Below are 16,046 nucleotides of genomic sequence, written 5' to 3' on the forward strand. Positions count from 1 at the left end.
GCTTTGTTTCGTGGTTTGTAAAAACGACCAGCAACAGAGCCACCCTATTGAGGTTGTTCCTCAGTTGACTGACACAGCATGGCTGCTGCTCTGTTTTGTTTCTTGCGCCTTACTTGAACTTCTTCATCAGACTCCTCATCTTCTCGTCTCATTTGCGCCTATTTTTCTTCCAATTTGGAATTAGATGAGGACCCCCAGTTGGAATCCGAACAGGATCCAAAGTTGGAATTCATTGCAAACTTGAATTGAAAGAGATTGAATTGAAATATATTGAATTTAAAGTTATGTGAATTATAGCCCAATATCCACCCTATTTATAGCAAAAACAAAAAAAAATTCAAATCCAACGGCTAGTTGACGTCATGCTGACATCACCTAGCTGTTGGATTTGAATTTAAGTTGTAGTTTTTAAATAATAAATTATGTTTGGCCCTATGGTCCTTGGTTGGAGACGGTTTTTTATGACAAGGTTAAAACAAGCCCTATGGCCCTTAGTTGGAGATGTAACCAAATATGACCCTATACTGTTCATTAAAATATTAATATCTTGGAGGACCAGAGGGTTAAAACAATAGCCCTCTGATCAGCCTTTGGTTGGAGATGGCCTTAGTCCTTTAGGGCCTGTTTGTTTAACCGAATTAGGGGGGACTGGATTAGACTAGACTGTAGTCCCTTGTTTAGTCTGCACCTGGATTAGATTTAATGAGCTTAGGTCGGACTCGCTCAGATTATTCACCTCGTTACGAGTTCTTAACGAGGATCCCCAAAAACTACGGGATTGCTAGTCCCGTCTCCATCTTCTGCAAGTACCATCGCTCAAACCCGCATGAGTAGCATCAGCCCTCCCTTCTCCACTGACCAAACCTCAAACGACTGTCACCGATCTCCGTCGTCTAGTAGACCTAGCCCCCTTTTGGCATCTGGGTCGGTGATTTAGGGTTTTTTGCCATCTAGGTTGACCCGAACGACGGCAAAAACGGGTCTCATGGTGACCCAAATTCTTCCACCAACAACAAGATTGAAAACTTTAGCATGAGTGCAGTGACTTTAAGTGATTTTTCTTGACCAAACTATGATTTTCCCAGAAAATACAAGTACCAAATATGAAGAAAAAAGAAATTCAAAGAGAGCAATGGGAGAGCACAAAGGTGAAGCGAGAGAAAAAAAAAAAAAAAAAAAAAAAAAAAGAAGAGGAGAGTGAGACACTGCCTATGGGTCTCTCAAAGATGCAAGAACAGACTCACAAAGGACATCGTATTACTCCTGCGTTTTTTGTTTTTGGAAGAACCAAAACATGCAAGAAAGCAACCCTTGATTTCGATATCTCTCTCTTTCCCTCCTGTGGGTCTCTCAAAGATTGTGTCTTTCTGCAAAACATGACCTCGAAAAAAATGTGGGGCAAAAATGGGGAGAAAAGGAAATTGGAAGGAGAGGCGGAGAGACAAAAATGGGGAAAAAGGGAAAGGGAGATGGAGAGGTGGAGTGAAAAATGAAGCTTACAGATATTGGAGAGTGATGATTCTAGAAAAAAAAAAAAGAAGGAAAAAGATAAAGTAATAATAAAATACTAATTAATATACATCAAATTAATATAAAATAATATAATATTGCAATCATGCTTCTTAGTCCGACGCTGCACCAAAGGTTTCACTAAATTAGTCCAACTTAGTTTAGTCTAAGCCAGTCCAACTTAGTCCTGAAGCTAGTTCAGTCCGAGACAATCCAGTGCAACAAACGCACCCTTAAGCTCCCACTACACAACAAAACCACCCGGCTCACAAAATCCCAGCCGAGCCGGAGCCTCCCATTTCAACCGGCACTACCCGTTTCTACCGGTTACAAAGGCGTGACTGTACGGAAAATGGCAGGTAGTTCCCTTGGCAGTTGGTAAGCATTTAGTGTGCTCCTTCCTTCCTTCCCCACCCTCTCTCTCTCTCTCTATTTTCTCTCTCATCAGCAAATTCCAATCCTTTTCACTCATTCTCAAAAAAGCTTCTGCATTTTTCACAATCTGCAAATCCTCCAATTCTCCAGTCTTCAAGGTCACTCCAAATTATTCAAAAACTTGTTTTGGGTACTTTTTCTTACCTGGGTTTTTCTGAGAGTTTCCTATTATTTTCTCGGCATCCAAACAGGTAATGCACTTTTTCTCTGCTTTTTTGAATTGGGATTTTGACACATTTGGTTTCACAGCCATTTGCAGTTTTTACTGGTTTAAGTTCAAGTCTTTGCTGAATTTGGCTTCAAAAGCTGCTATTTTTTAGCAGCTCCTCACTGTCATTTATGATTTTTTTATGGGTTTATTGGGATTAATTATTTGAATATTTTTTTGAAAATTTCACAGGTTGTAATGCCATCAAGTTGTAAGAATTCATGGTTGAGCTTATTTTTTGAAATAAAAAAAACAAAAAAATCCAGTAGTGGGGGCACAAACAGTTGAACCAAAAATCCAAAAATTTTGTGCCTGTTTTGCTTATTCTCCTTTATTTAATCATGTTGCTTATTCTCCAAAAAATTTAATTCAGTTTTTAAATAGGCCAAAAAATTTGAAAACTTTTTATTTTTGAATTTCTGACACTTTCTCAGCTGCCAAACAGAAGTTTTGGGATTTGCTTTGGTTGAGTGCTGACGTAATTTCACCATAGAAGTAAATAGATTTATTTATTTTTATTATTATTTTCTGAAAAATGTTCAGCTGTTTCTGGTGAATTTTCAAAGAGAAAAATCCCCTTCAATCTAAATTCAATGCAGAAACTGTGAGAAAACTAATCCCATATATATTATATATGTATATGTGTGTGTATTGATTCAGGTTTTGCATGCAGAGAGAAGCTTGGTTAAAAGCATATGTCTTTGATCTGAAGGAAATAGTGCTTCATTTAATGTGATCAATCTTAGCCCGTGAACCAGTGATTGAAATTCTATGTTTAGCATTGAAGATTTCCCTAAAGATTTCGTGTCAGAGCTCAAGAATTACTCACATTCACAGAGAAAGGTTCCACTCTCTCTCTCCCCTCTCTCTCTCACTAGAATTAATTCCAGGCCCTGCAGGTCTCTGGGTTTATAAAACACAAGGCCTCCATTTTTCTTGTGCCACAGGAATTGGAGGTAGGGATATTCTTGGCTAAATTGGTTCATAAGTCTGTCCGGGTAATTTTAGCAGTAATGAATGTAAGCAAAACCCAAGTAATGAATGGGTTTTTGTATCTCGAATTGTCGAATTCAGAAGTTGGGTATTGAACTGTGAAGTGGTTTTATTTTGGTTGTTTGATTGGGTTTTGTACAAGTTATAGTTTGTGATTGAAAGTGGCAAGAATGCTGGAGGCAGAGCTCTGTGGTTCTCGGATTCTATCGCCTTTTCGCGAAGAAAGCGGGGATGAGGAACTTTCAGTTCTTCCCAGGCACACAAAGGTTATTGTCACTGGAAACAATAGAACAAAGTCTATTTTGGTGGGTCTTCAAGGCGTGGTCAAGAAAGCTGTTGGGCTTGGGGGTTGGCACTGGCTGGTATTCTTCCCTTTTTACCTTTTTTTCTTTAACTATTTTTGTCTTAATTTAATTGTTTCTTAATTTGGTTTTTTGTGGACTTTGTATACCGTTATTGCTTTTATTTTTCAACTGTTTTGCCAATTTTGCTCTCATGTGGATTTGTTGGTAATTTTGGTTGGGAAAGGAAAAGCATTCATGTGGTTTGCTGTTTCCTGCTGTGAGAATAATTGTAGAAATATGATTCCGGATTAACTAAATGTATTCTAACAATAATTGTGGGTCTTGCATTTCAAACAAATTTAGGGTTTTAGGTTTCTTGGAGTGGACAACTACAATTTGCATCATATAAGCAATCATGTCTTCCATTTTTTTTTTTTTTTCATGTAATTGTGAATATATTTTGTATCAGAAATTCTGTTCTGGGTTCTGTTTATTCTGTTGCGATTTTGTAATTTAGATCATAATCTACGCTTTGAGAATTAACTAAATGTATGGAATCCTTCTCATCATTGGCATGTAGGGCTTGTTATTATCCAAATTCTTTCAAAACTTGAGTTTCAAGTATGGATTGTCATTGTTATCCTACTCTGCACTTTGGGTATTTATATTTTAAACCGTTAATTTTTGGCGATACAAGGTTCTGAAAAATGGGGTTGAAGTTAAGCTGCAAAGGAATGCATTGAGTGTGCTCGAACATCCTACAGGAAATGAGGAAGATTCCAATCTTGAGTACTCGAGCAGCAGCTCTGACCACGGTGATAAGGAAAATGATTTCTGTAAGTTGCATATACCATACCTAATGAAGCATCAATTGAGTCAATTCTAATTTCTTTAGGTGTGGTATTCAACTGGTAAGGTTGTTCCATCGCAACCTAGAGGTTGTGGACTCGAAATGGGAAAACAGCCTTCAGAGAACGAAGGATACGACTCTACAGCTGTCCCTTTTTGGATCTTGATGATGGGATCCTTGTGTATGGGGTCACTCTTTTTATGATGGTTTACGTTTGGCGTTCATTTAGAGCTTCAATCTAATGTTAATAATTGTATTTCTTTTGGCAGCTAGATGTTTTGAGTTCCATAAGCATAGCAAACCACGAGTTCGATTTTCAAGGCCATATGTTCCATCCTCAGCAACGAAGTCAATGAATCGTGGCAGTTATAGAGAAGTTCAATACATCCAAGCACCCCAGTCGGTAAGTAACTTGGAAAGAGAGATCTGGGTATTCATGTTTGTCATTGAAAATTTATCCTGTCTACTAAATGAGTCTCCTCAATATGCTTTCACTTATTTGAAGAACAACGCTGTAAACTTTGTGAGGAATAAAAAATTATGAATTGGGAGTTTTACTGCTTTTAGTCCTTTGAATGAAATGGTTTTTCATGCTTATGATTTCCTACTCAAGTAATAACAAACGGTTTGCTTCAATATGCTTGTATCGGTCACTCCAATGGTTCTAGTAGATGACACGTTTTTAGGCTAAGCAAAATGTTCATGCTCTGATATATAGTTATCCTTTTACGCTTAATGCTATATGAATATCCGAATTTCTATGTACGCCATTACTGTGTTGCCTAATGTGTTGCGTGGATAATCAGAGAGTAAACTTGGGAAAACTAGGAACAAGCTCATTGAGGAGGTATTGCAGACACTTCAATCTTGTGGGTATCGCTGATTCCTGCTCTTCTTTTGTTTGTTCTGCCTGTTGATGAAATCTTTCGACTAAATCCAGCTCTTGCTATTTGAAATTGTAGTTAAGCGGGAATTCTAATCCAACAAGGGAACAGTTGATCAATGCTGCACAACGACATTTTACCTTGCAGCAGGTATCTCTCACTCATGAATCCATGATTCTGTACACACAAAATTACATATATGTTTTGCATGCATAAATAGAACACTCAGTGTCATATTTTTTGTTCTTGGTTGCAGATGCCGTTGGATGAGGTATCTGTGGTCACTGAATTCGTCGATGCTGCCAGGAGTAGGAAGTGGAAACAAGCAGAGCGACAAATGTGAATGTTAAAAAAAGGAAGTATGTTTGTATAATAATATACATATGTATCTACTACCCTAACCGTTAGATCAGATCTAATCATAGACTGATGTGGAGAGTTCGGGTTTAGTATCGTCTCCCTCGAATCCTAACATTGTAGTACAGGGCTCATACCTGAGTTGTTCTATATCAGTATTAGATATTAATCTCATCATTATATCTGCCATTTGAGTATTATATGATGTGCTTGGTTTTAGAAGCATATGGTTTTGTACAAAATCTAATGTGTAGACTGCCGAGGAGGGTGAATAATGTACCTCTCCCTCTCTCTCTCTCTCTCTCTCTCTTCACGTGATAGGGCATGGTCTCACGTGAGGGGAGAGAGCGGTTTTGCACCGTGAGAGTTGTTTTTCTCCAATCATAGTTTTTTCAGGTTCTTTATTTACTGGTGTAGATTGCTGAGATGGTACCTTTATTTCCTGTTTAAACTTTTGAACGATGGAAAAGCATGGTGGAAATAGAACTAATCAATCCTCAATTATGTAAAATAAATACGGTTTTTGGTGCAGTATTGATCATGTATTTCAAAAATAGATATGTATGAATTATTTGGAAATGGAAAGCCTTACGTTCAAATCTCAAGTGGTGAGATCAATATCAATTATTAACAATGCATTGTGTTGCTTAACCAAACTCCACGCTCAATATCAACGCATGAAGAAAAAAGATCACGAAGTTGGAACTTGAGTTGAGTTGCAAAAAAGATTGGGTTGGATTTGAAATATGATAAAAATGAATTTTCCCAAAAGGGATAGTCTTTGAAAAAGAATACAAGAGAAATGTTTTGAATATTATTTAATATGTAATTGTGCAAATCTTAACTAGATTGGGTTTTAAATTACCCATTATTCTAATGATTGTACTTATTTGGAGGACGAGTCAATCCTCTCCTCTTGGACTTATACTTTTTGGTCCAATTTGTACCACCGACGATCGGAGCCTGATAATTTTTAGGCAATAACTATTGGACTTACACTTTTTGCCCTTTCTTCTTTGTTGGCCGGAACCCAACAACGCCAAAGTTATCCATTAATTATTGTAGTTGGCCTTGAAGGCTTACGTGCATTTATATTATATGTTGCATATTTTCTATATATATTTTGTTTTCTTGCAAGAATCTATGAACGTGAAGTTCATAAAATTCGAACTCGAATTTTTTTTTTCGAATAAGTGCCATGAAAATCCAAGTTTTTCATGAAAATTTAAATCAAAACATGTCTAATAGAAGAGAAGAAGGATAGCTATATTGATTCGGTATACTCTAAAGACACCCTCGGTACCACTATTGAAGATCCCACTTAAATTCAATCTCAGTGAATTTCCATTTACTGATCCTATCTTTCCCAAAATTGACCCCCCCCCCTTTTTCTATAAATGAATATGTGGAGCTCAGCATGTCTGGAAGCACGGGAGAACGTTCTTTTGCTGATATTATTACCTGTATTCGATACGGGTTCATTCATAACAAACTTATACCTTCCCTATTTACTTTACTCGACGAATCTGAACGTTGTACTCCTTGTGTATGGATTGATAATTTTTTATTTCATTGCACTAACTACAAATTTGATCCCTTTTATGACATCGACATGTCAAATTTGAATAAACTCGAAGTGGGTACAAGATATGAAGCTCCACCTCACCACTAAGAGCCTTTCAGCTACCATAGAAGTTGAGATAGATGTCCTAATTGGTGAAGCTGACAAAGCCATTGCCATGATGTTCATACGAAGGCATATGCATGATGCATTACAAACCGAGTACCTCGTTGGGGAGGATCCACGAGTTTTTTGGCAGATCGTTTTGATCACCAAAAAGACATATTATTGCTTGAAGCAAGACACGACTAGCAACATTTATGCTTCCAAGACTTTAAGTATGTGAATGAATATAATTCTAAAGTTTGTCGAATTTGATCACTTCTCAAGTTCCGTAACGAGGACTTAACTGAACAGGATCTCTTGTAGATGACCTATTCGACCTTCCATGCCAGTAATATTACCTTACAACAACCATACAAGCACAAAAGTTTACTAAGTTTTCGGATTTAATGTCTATTTTACTTCTTGTTGAAAAGCAAAACCAGATGTTTATGAAAAATCATCAGGTTGGACCCAGTGGCTAGACCGCTATGCCTAAACCACATACTAGCGAGAATCAACGCCCAAACCACCGTTTTAGTCGTGGTAGGTGCAACTAGAAACCGAAAGCCCAAGGTCGATGAAGTGAAGGCCCATCCAAGGGAGGAACAAAGCCCAAAAACGCTACAACCTTGCTCACAAAACCTCAAACTTCAAGAACAAAGGTAAAGCACCTGACACCATGGATGCGGATATGTGTTATTGTTGTTGTTCGAATGACCATTGACCCCGTGTATGCCGAGCTCCCGCCAAGGTTGTAGCTGAGTATCATTCATGTCGTTAAAAGTTTGAATCAAACTTGCTGAAGTTTTGTTATTGGAAGATATAAAGATGGAGGTGTCTAACTTTCAAGAAGTATTTGCTCCAATGGAAGAATAAAATCGCAGACATACATGTGGCTGGATTCAAACCCCCATCCAAATTATTTTATTGGTTTAAGTTTTGAACAATTTCCTTTATTTGGACTATTTGTTGGTGTCTGTTTTAAATTTTGGATATTGAATTTATGGGTCATTTTCTCGAATGAAATTTTTCGAATTTCCTTATATTTGTGACCAATTCAATTAATTTATTTCCAGGTATGACTAGTGGGGAAGTTAGTTATTTGGCAGGTAGTGCAACCACGAACTCTATTTTGCAGCAATGCATCTATTTTACAAACTTCATACCTAAATTATCGCACCTGGCAACCCTTTCAGGCCATTCTAACCTAATTGAGGGTTATGGTATTGCCCATATAATGTTGTCTAATGGTACTGAATTGATTATTCAAGAGGCTCTTTATTCTTCACGTTCCAGAAGAAATCACATTCCTGATTTGCGATTGTTGCAGTTTATGTCGACGACATGAATTTCATTGGGACTCCTAAAGAGCTTGAGAAAACTATTGTGCACCTGAAGTCAAAATTTGAAATAAAAGATCTTGGTAAAACTCAATACTGTCTCAGCTTAAAGATCGAGCATTGTTCAGACTCTTGTGCATCAGTTGAACTACACTCATAAGTGTGTTGTTTTAATGAGGATAAAATGAAGCCTTCAAGTACTCCTATAGTCGTTCAAACGCTAGATGCTAAACGAGATCCTTTCCGTTATAAAGAAGATAAGGAAGAACACTTGGAATGTGAAGTTCCATACCTCAGTGCAATTGTCACTTTATTGTACTTAGCTCAAATGCACTAGACCAGACATCTCATTTGCCGTTAAACTTTTAGCAAGATATAGCAACGAGCCTACACGCAAACACTGGACAGGTGTTGAAGACATCTTCCGCTACCTCAAAGGTACGACGGATTTGGGTTTGTTCTTTCACTACAATTCCGAGAGAGAGCTACTAGCCCCTCAGTTTTCAGGTTGATTCTTGCTTTGTTGGTTATGCTACACAGGGTACTTGTCTGGCCCGCATAAGACACATTCGCAAACGGGTCATGTATTTATCGTTGGAGACACGACAATGTCTTGGAGGTCAACCAAACAAACCTTAGTTGTGACTTCTTCGAGCCATACTCTCACTTTACATAAAGCTACTTGGGAATGCTTTTGGTTAAGAGTAGTAATGATATTTATTCAAAGCACCTGAGACTTTCTTCCATCGTTGACGTCCCTACAAGGATTTATGAAGATAATGTAGCATGTATTGAACAAATCAATGAGGGATACATCAAAAGAGACAGCACGAAGCATTTTGCACCCAAACTTTTTTTTTCTCTCATCAACAACAAGTAGATTAGAACATTGAAGTCAAGCAAATATGTTCCCAAGACAACCTAGCCGATTTATTCACTAAGTCACTACCGAAGTTTACTTTCCAGAAGCTTGTTGGAGGAATTGGTATGCGAAAACTTTCAGAGTTGTAACATTGTTAGTTCTCTTTGGAATTATGTCAAACTTAGGAAGAATATCCCAAAGTATACTCGCTTGATCTTAATGTACTCTTAGGAGGATTTTTCCCTTTAGGTTTTTGCTATTTTAACGAGGCGCCCATCATGGGCTAGTCATACCCTTGTGTACATCTCATAGACACTAGTGGAGCCAGAAATCGAAGCTATGAGGGACCTCTAAGCCATATGCAAGAAATTGACAAAAATTAATATAACTAAGGAGAAAAAAGGTTCATTTGTTGTAGTGGAATGAAAATTTTTAATCAAAAGAAAGCGATAAAGTCACTATTTTTTTTTTTGGAGATAATTATATTATAAACACCGAACTCCTTTATAAGTTTCTACATTTAAGTTGAACAAAAATTAACATGCATTGCTCAAAACTACAACTATGGAACTTGTGATTCAATATGAATACTTCTTCAATTCATATATGCGTTGTTTCATTATAAAACAACACTCTATCATGCAAAATAGTGAACTAACTAAAGAAAACTAGTTGATATAAGGCTTTGGTTTCATAACAATAGTATTGTAGAACACATTTTTTTGTCAATTAGAGAAATATAATAAAGTCGAAGAATGCAGAGTATCCAACCAAAAGAATACAAAGAGAAGCTACAAAATGAAAATTTCAGGGTTGGCCCGGACCTCTCCTGGTTCTTAAGTGGCTCTGCCACTACCCATAGACAAAGATTGACTTTATTAATTCACCTTTTTTTTTCCTTTGACATGAGTTTTTGTCGCATATTGGGTTTTACCATAGCGGGGTTTGTGAGAATTATATCCATATGCAAGTTCTCTTGTTTGAGACTAGTGTGTTCCTTAATCAATGTTGATGAGACGACTTCATCAACTCTGCTGAATCTGATGTTACATCTACTTGAGTATTTACACACTCAAGAGAGAGTGTAAATAATAGGTGAATGTGTAAATCCTAGTTAGATTAGGTTTTAGATTACCTAGGGATTGTACTTACTTGGAAGATAAGTTAATTATCTTATCTTGTTTACTATATTTTAAGGCACTGATATAAGAAGAATCACACGATTCTAAGCATTCTACAATTTCTCCGATCTTCTTCCTGCTATTGCCGCATCCTCTCTCACTTAGATGAAATAGGCCACAAACAAACTTTTTTTTTATTATAGTTCATAGTTTTCTCAACAGTATCCTCTCTGGGTCCTTTTGGTGAGGATCATTGGGATCCATGAATCATGTATGTTCATCGTACATCATGCGATCAATTTTTGTCAAGTACTGTTTGTGTTTAATTTTAAATACAAATATTTAAAATAATTTTTAACCGCACGATATACAATAAACGTACACAATTTACGAATTTTTGAGATCCTTACAAAGATGATCCAACGAGAATCCAGACTCATAGTTTTCAGCATAACTAATAATTTAGTATTTTTTATTTTCTCCCCACTGAAAAGTTCACACATACAAAAACACACCCAAAAACAGAAAAAAGAAGCAAAAGCCATCACTCCTCCAAAACGCACTCCAACTTGTCCACCCCCTCTCTCTCTCTCTCCACCCTCACCTCCTTCCCTCTCTCTAAAATTCCCAATTCCAACTCCGATTCCTATCGAAGCGTCTTCAATCAACAAAAAGGTACTCAAATAATTCTCAAACCGTTGCTAAATTCGGGTTGATATTATTTACTTTCCTCCTCTTTGTTTTTTTTCGGTTTTTCAAGAATTATTCTGTAAAACCCTGTTCGATTTTTTGTTTCCGCTTTTAATTCATTGGTTTCCAGCTTTTACAGCTGATTATAGATTTGTTTCTATAAGTATAATTTGATTGCTTTAGTTGCTTCCATGATGATTTGATGCTGTTTTACTAGTGATAATTGTTCAAAAGTGTATAAAATTGGGTGGTGTTATTGGAGAAGTTTGGCTCTTCACTAATTTTTAATTATTTTTTGAGCTCCATGAATTGGGTTTTGCTGCTAAATATGATGGATTTATTGGGTTTTGCAGTAATTAACATGGTGGGGGGTTTTGTACTAATATCACTAGGAACCTGTTGGGTTTATTGTGTTTGAACCGCTGGTTTAATCTGGGGGTGTCAAGCCTCGAAACGTAGTAATTGGACATGGGGTTTGAAATCGTAATTTATATTTTTTTGGTGTTGTGGATATTGGTCAACGTATTACATTGTTACCGTTGTCTAACAGCCTTTTTCGTGTTTTTTATGTTGAAGGGGATATGTGGCACCAAGTGCGTCGAGTTCTAGGTCTGCAGTGAAGATAGTAAGTAAAAGAAGATAATGGGAGGCTGCTGCTGCTGTTCATCCAAAGGAACGGAGCTGAATGCTGCACCAACATACTATTACGTAAGCAGAATGCTTTCCCTCACTCACCCTAAATATTGTTCTATAGTGTTGAGCTACGTCTCTTTTGTTAAAAACATTTCGTGTGGTTGTTTTTTTTCTTCTAAATGTTTAAGTGGATTTAGCCTTTGATAATCGACGTGACTAATGAATTCAATCTTTAAATCAGAGTGTGTTGGCAGTGAAGTCGATTTTGTGATTTATCTCGTTTCTTGTTCTATATATCTCTTGAACTTGAATTGTAATGCAGTGTCCAAGGACCTCGGATGAGCACATTCCCTTATCGTCTCGCCAAGGAGGTGCCTCTGCACTCTCTACTGGGCTCCTAGTTGATACAAATTTGGATACATCAATACCTGACACTTATAGACCACCTCCTGCCCCTATTGCATATGATGTGGCTTTAGAGCATGCTCATACTCCACCACCGGCACAAGAGATCTGTGGCAGCAAGAGTGAAGCAGCATTGCAAATAACAACAAATTCTGATTCTGTTCAAGAAGCAGTTGGTGGAAATACCCAAGAAGCTTCACCCAAGTGTGCAGACCTGAAGGATGCGGACTGCAAAGCCCAAATGGATTTGGAACTTGATCCAGTGAATAAGTCAGAAGTTGAACTTGCGAAATCAGTGGAATCTATTACTTTAGCAATAGAGGAAGAGGATGTTTGTCCCACTTGTTTGGAAGGTAAAGTCCTTAGCTCAACCATTCTAGAATTGTATAGTTAAACTGTTATCTTTCTTTTAAAGAGGAAGTTCCTTCATTTAATTTCTAGTGTTCAACGACGTTGTTGCTGGAAGTTGTCTATTCAAACTGCACTCTTTGTTTTCTGCTTGCCTCTAAATATGTGACACATTCAGTTACTAGATCATTTCCTTTCTTCTCTGCAGAGTATGATCCACAAAATCCAAAAATAACTACAAAATGTGATCATCATTTTCACCTTGCTTGCATTCTTGAATGGATGGAACGAAGTGACACATGTCCTGTGTGTGATCAGGTTTGCCTTTGTTTAATATTTTCCTATTGTTGTGATTTAACGAGAAGAGATATCCATTGTCTCCTACAATATTGAGAGGCCTTTTCTTCACTTACGATGCAGGAAATGATATTTGAGCCTCCAATCTAGTAGCAACCAGCAATTGAAGTCCAGTTATTTCCTTATTGAATTATGGTTTGAGAAGCAGAGGTTACAAATGATAGAAGGTTCTTCTTTCCTCCATTTGTGTTACTGTTCGGTGCCAGTTACAGATATGGTTGGTCTTTGCTTTTGTTAGGCTATGCTCATTCAAATGCAGTGCCTTTGTGCATTTGTTTCCTTTCAACTCAATGATAATGAAAAGGAAGAGGGGGTAGAGTTGACGCTGGCGTGAAATTAGTATTGAACTCGATTTTCTATTTGCAGTGCATACACATTAGATCTTAGAGCAACGTATTATGAATGATAGAATGACGTGGGTTAAATAGATATTGAAGATGGGAATAGTAGTTAGATTTGTTGTCCCCAACGGGAAGTTAGTTTCCAAACAAGAAAGATGAACGTATTCTTCTCTCTTTTTTCCGAGTATAGTTTCTTTGTTTACTCGTGTGGTGAGCCTGTCCATATGTGAGCTGCTGATTTTTGTTTACTCCCTTGTCATATAAATGGCATTGAATTACTTGTTTGTTGCTGGCAGTGGATTCGCTTAGTGTAATGGAAGATGGAAGGTTCTTGTTGGTTTTCAGATTTCTTGTATATAACTCTTCAGTTTGGCGATCAGTTTTGATTGATTTGATTGACATACAGTTTCGCGTTATACATGTTCATCGGTCTGTCTTTTATTAATACTATACATATATACATATAGTTGCTCCTGTTTTTGGGTCACCTTGGCTGCTCCTTTTTAAAAAAGCACACCGAGTCTGTTAGTATTTAAGCACACGGTAGCTGAAGTTTTCCATATTTTTCAACGATATTTGAGCTTAAGACAACATTGATGCTTATACATTTACAAGGTACTTCCCCAAGCTGCTTCTGAAAAAAGCACTTCTGTGATTTTTTATGCTATGCTAAACACATGTGAACGCGTACACCTCCAACTGCCTGTTCATGTGGGTACCTTGTAGGTAGCTGTTCATTTGTATCTTGATTCGCAACCTTGCATTTAGGTTATGGGCGGGTCGGGTCGATGGTGATGGTTGTGATTCATCGAGTTTAGATGTCTGTGACCGTGGCAGTGGTTTGGACGGAGACAGAAAGATGCGATGAGACAACGAGAATAAAAACAGAGTTGGTACTAGGAGTCTCTTGATTCTGGCATGGGGGAGAGATGATATATAGAGTGAGAAGGTATTAAAAAAATCCAACCGTAAGGATTTAATCTAACTTATGTGAGATTAAATTCTACGGCTATTGTAGTAAACTTTTTTTAATAGTTTAAAATTACCACACTAACTTTTTTCTTAATGGATTGAAACAGGTTACATGCCAATAAACCTGCTAACGGATTCTTAGGGGTGATCCGATAACGACTTGATTAGTTAACATGTTGACCAGAAACCTGTTAGCTTTCGTATCCTTTTGTGCCGGGTTAATGAGTTGTGCAAGAAATTGTCATATTTAACTCATACCCGTGTTTTCTAAATTAAGAACAAGTGCAAAAGGACTACTTTGAAGTGCCAATAACAAGTTCATTATTGTAAACTAGTAGCATTTCATGAGGTGTTTACTTTTTCAAGTAAAATATAGGATAGCACTGTACATGGCTTGTGGTGATTAGTGAAAATGAAGATTAGCACTAGAAGGGCTGGTGGTTTAAGGTGATTAGCGAAGCGCACGCTATAATTGTTATTATTAGCTTTTTATAATGTGCTCCGTTCGTCATGGCTAGAGAACCGAACGGTGGTGGTGGAGACGGCGAATTTCGTCGTCAGAGCACCTTGGAAAGGCGTCGGAAAGACCCGTCTAGGAATCGGGTCGTGGTTATAGAGATTTGAGGTCATTTCCAATCGAAGAAGGGCCAAAATGCTCGTTTTAGCCCTATAGCCCTTTAAGAAATTAATATTTTAATAAACAGTACCATATCACATTTCTTACCATCTCCAACGGAGGGGCTAAAGGGTCATAAGCCAAGCATAAGTATAGCCCTGTGACAAAAAATCATCTCCAACCGAGGGGCCAAAGGGTCATGGACCAAACATAATTTATTATTTTAATTTAAAAACTACAACAACTTAAATTTAAAAACTACAACTTAAATTTAAAAACTATTACAACTTAAATTTAAAGTCTATAATCATCATCATTATCATCTGCCATTTTAGGATTATAGTCGGAGGTAAACAACTTCCGTCGGACCATAATTTCACTCTTTTTCCTATCAAAATAGGTCTTGTTCATTTCAGTGTAATCTGAAGTGTTCCGTTGTATATTCTTATCATCTATCTTTTTTTGTATTTGTTTGGCCCGTTCTTTGTTAACACTCTTAAAAGGACAACTATGCCCCTATATATTAATTGATTTGACAATGTTAGCCGTTGGTTTTATTTTTTATTTTTTTATCACATAGCCATTGGTTAAGCCACATTGACAAAATGTGCATTTGGACTAAAACACCTGTTAGTCAAACTCGTGCCCAGCAGCTCCAAAGATAACAGAGCAGCAATCATTGCCCCTTTCCATGGCTGCCAACAGTCTGAGCCCTCTACAAATCTTAATCCTTACATGTTTACTACTTTCCTTGGTAATTTAGTAAGGGTTGCTCGGCTTGCGAGGAGCTCAGATGTGGATAATGGGTTCTCCGCCGTGGATGCCGTCGTTGAGGGTTGCTAGGCTTGCGAGAGCTCAGATGTGATGGTACAGCTAGTTCTTGGATTTAGTTGATTTTATCTTCATGTAAGAAAAAATGTTATACTTAATAGGAATTGATGTTTGCATTATCTGTATGAATTTTGGGTAGTCAGTGTTTGTGTGCATTGGAATCACACATTAGGGAAGGGAGGGAGGAAGACAATTTTTTGAGTCGAAATTCCACGATATAGAAGATGAAGATGGCAACTAAATTGTTGCTTCTCGGCTCAAAATTCATGTTATGAACTAATTAATGAATTGGCAACCATCGGTGGGTCGTAATCGAATTTTGGGATTCATGTGGTGGGTGGGGT

General features: G+C 37.4%; 2 protein-coding genes across 7 annotated transcripts; both read left to right on the forward strand.

Moving 5' to 3' along the window:
* The first annotated feature begins 1,903 nt into the window (after positions 1–1,903).
* On the forward strand, positions 1,904–5,709 carry LOC125479909. 2 transcript variants are annotated; one of them, XM_048590062.1, is made up of 8 exons: positions 1,904–2,135; positions 2,813–2,995; positions 3,100–3,507; positions 4,127–4,265; positions 4,549–4,682; positions 5,086–5,148; positions 5,242–5,313; positions 5,420–5,709. In XM_048590062.1, the coding sequence occupies exons 3-8, from the start codon at positions 3,316–3,318 to the stop codon at positions 5,504–5,506; spliced, it is 687 nt and encodes a 228-aa protein (XP_048446019.1). In that variant the 5' UTR covers positions 1,904–2,135; positions 2,813–2,995; positions 3,100–3,315; the 3' UTR covers positions 5,507–5,709. The 2 variants fall into 2 exon arrangements, with proteins under 2 accessions (XP_048446019.1, XP_048446018.1); XM_048590061.1 differs by having other exon boundaries at positions 2,826–2,995.
* A 5,317-nt stretch (positions 5,710–11,026) lies between these two features.
* LOC125479975 (probable E3 ubiquitin-protein ligase RHB1A) lies at positions 11,027–14,586 on the forward strand. 5 transcript variants are annotated; one of them, XR_007260396.1, is made up of 7 exons: positions 11,027–11,184; positions 11,776–11,907; positions 12,155–12,590; positions 12,794–12,903; positions 13,006–13,109; positions 14,010–14,232; positions 14,363–14,586. XR_007260396.1 is itself a non-coding variant. In XM_048590159.1 (5 exons), exons 2-5 carry the CDS (start codon positions 11,842–11,844, stop codon positions 13,030–13,032), a joined length of 639 nt encoding a protein of 212 aa, XP_048446116.1. In that variant the 5' UTR covers positions 11,027–11,184; positions 11,776–11,841; the 3' UTR covers positions 13,033–13,627. The 5 variants fall into 5 exon arrangements, 1 of the variants encoding a protein (XP_048446116.1); XR_007260395.1 differs by having other exon boundaries at positions 14,052–14,232; XR_007260397.1 differs by having other exon boundaries at positions 13,006–13,092.
* The last annotated feature ends 1,460 nt before the right edge of the window (positions 14,587–16,046 follow it).

The sequence above is a fragment of a genome, unplaced genomic scaffold (genome assembly GCF_019419815.1).
Source record: "Pyrus x bretschneideri cultivar Hongxiangsu unplaced genomic scaffold, Pyrus_bretschneideri_v1 Contig30, whole genome shotgun sequence".
NCBI lineage: Eukaryota > Viridiplantae > Streptophyta > Magnoliopsida > Rosales > Rosaceae > Pyrus > Pyrus x bretschneideri.

Excerpts from the sequence above, each read along its gene's own strand:
- LOC125479909 (XM_048590062.1), top strand. The coding sequence starts at position 3,316 with ATGCTGGAGGCAGAGCTCTGTGGTTCTCGGATTCTATCGCCTTTTCGC. Across the intron at positions 5,149-5,241 it reads ATTGCAGACACTTCAATCTT|TTAAGCGGGAATTCTAATCC; the intron begins GTGGGTATCGCT and ends TTGAAATTGTAG. Across the intron at positions 5,314-5,419 it reads GACATTTTACCTTGCAGCAG|ATGCCGTTGGATGAGGTATC; the intron begins GTATCTCTCACT and ends TCTTGGTTGCAG.
- LOC125479975 (XM_048590159.1), top strand. The coding sequence starts at position 11,842 with ATGGGAGGCTGCTGCTGCTGTTCATCCAAAGGAACGGAGCTGAATGCT. Across the intron at positions 12,591-12,793 it reads TTGTCCCACTTGTTTGGAAG|AGTATGATCCACAAAATCCA; the intron begins GTAAAGTCCTTA and ends TCTTCTCTGCAG. Across the intron at positions 12,904-13,005 it reads CATGTCCTGTGTGTGATCAG|GAAATGATATTTGAGCCTCC; the intron begins GTTTGCCTTTGT and ends CTTACGATGCAG.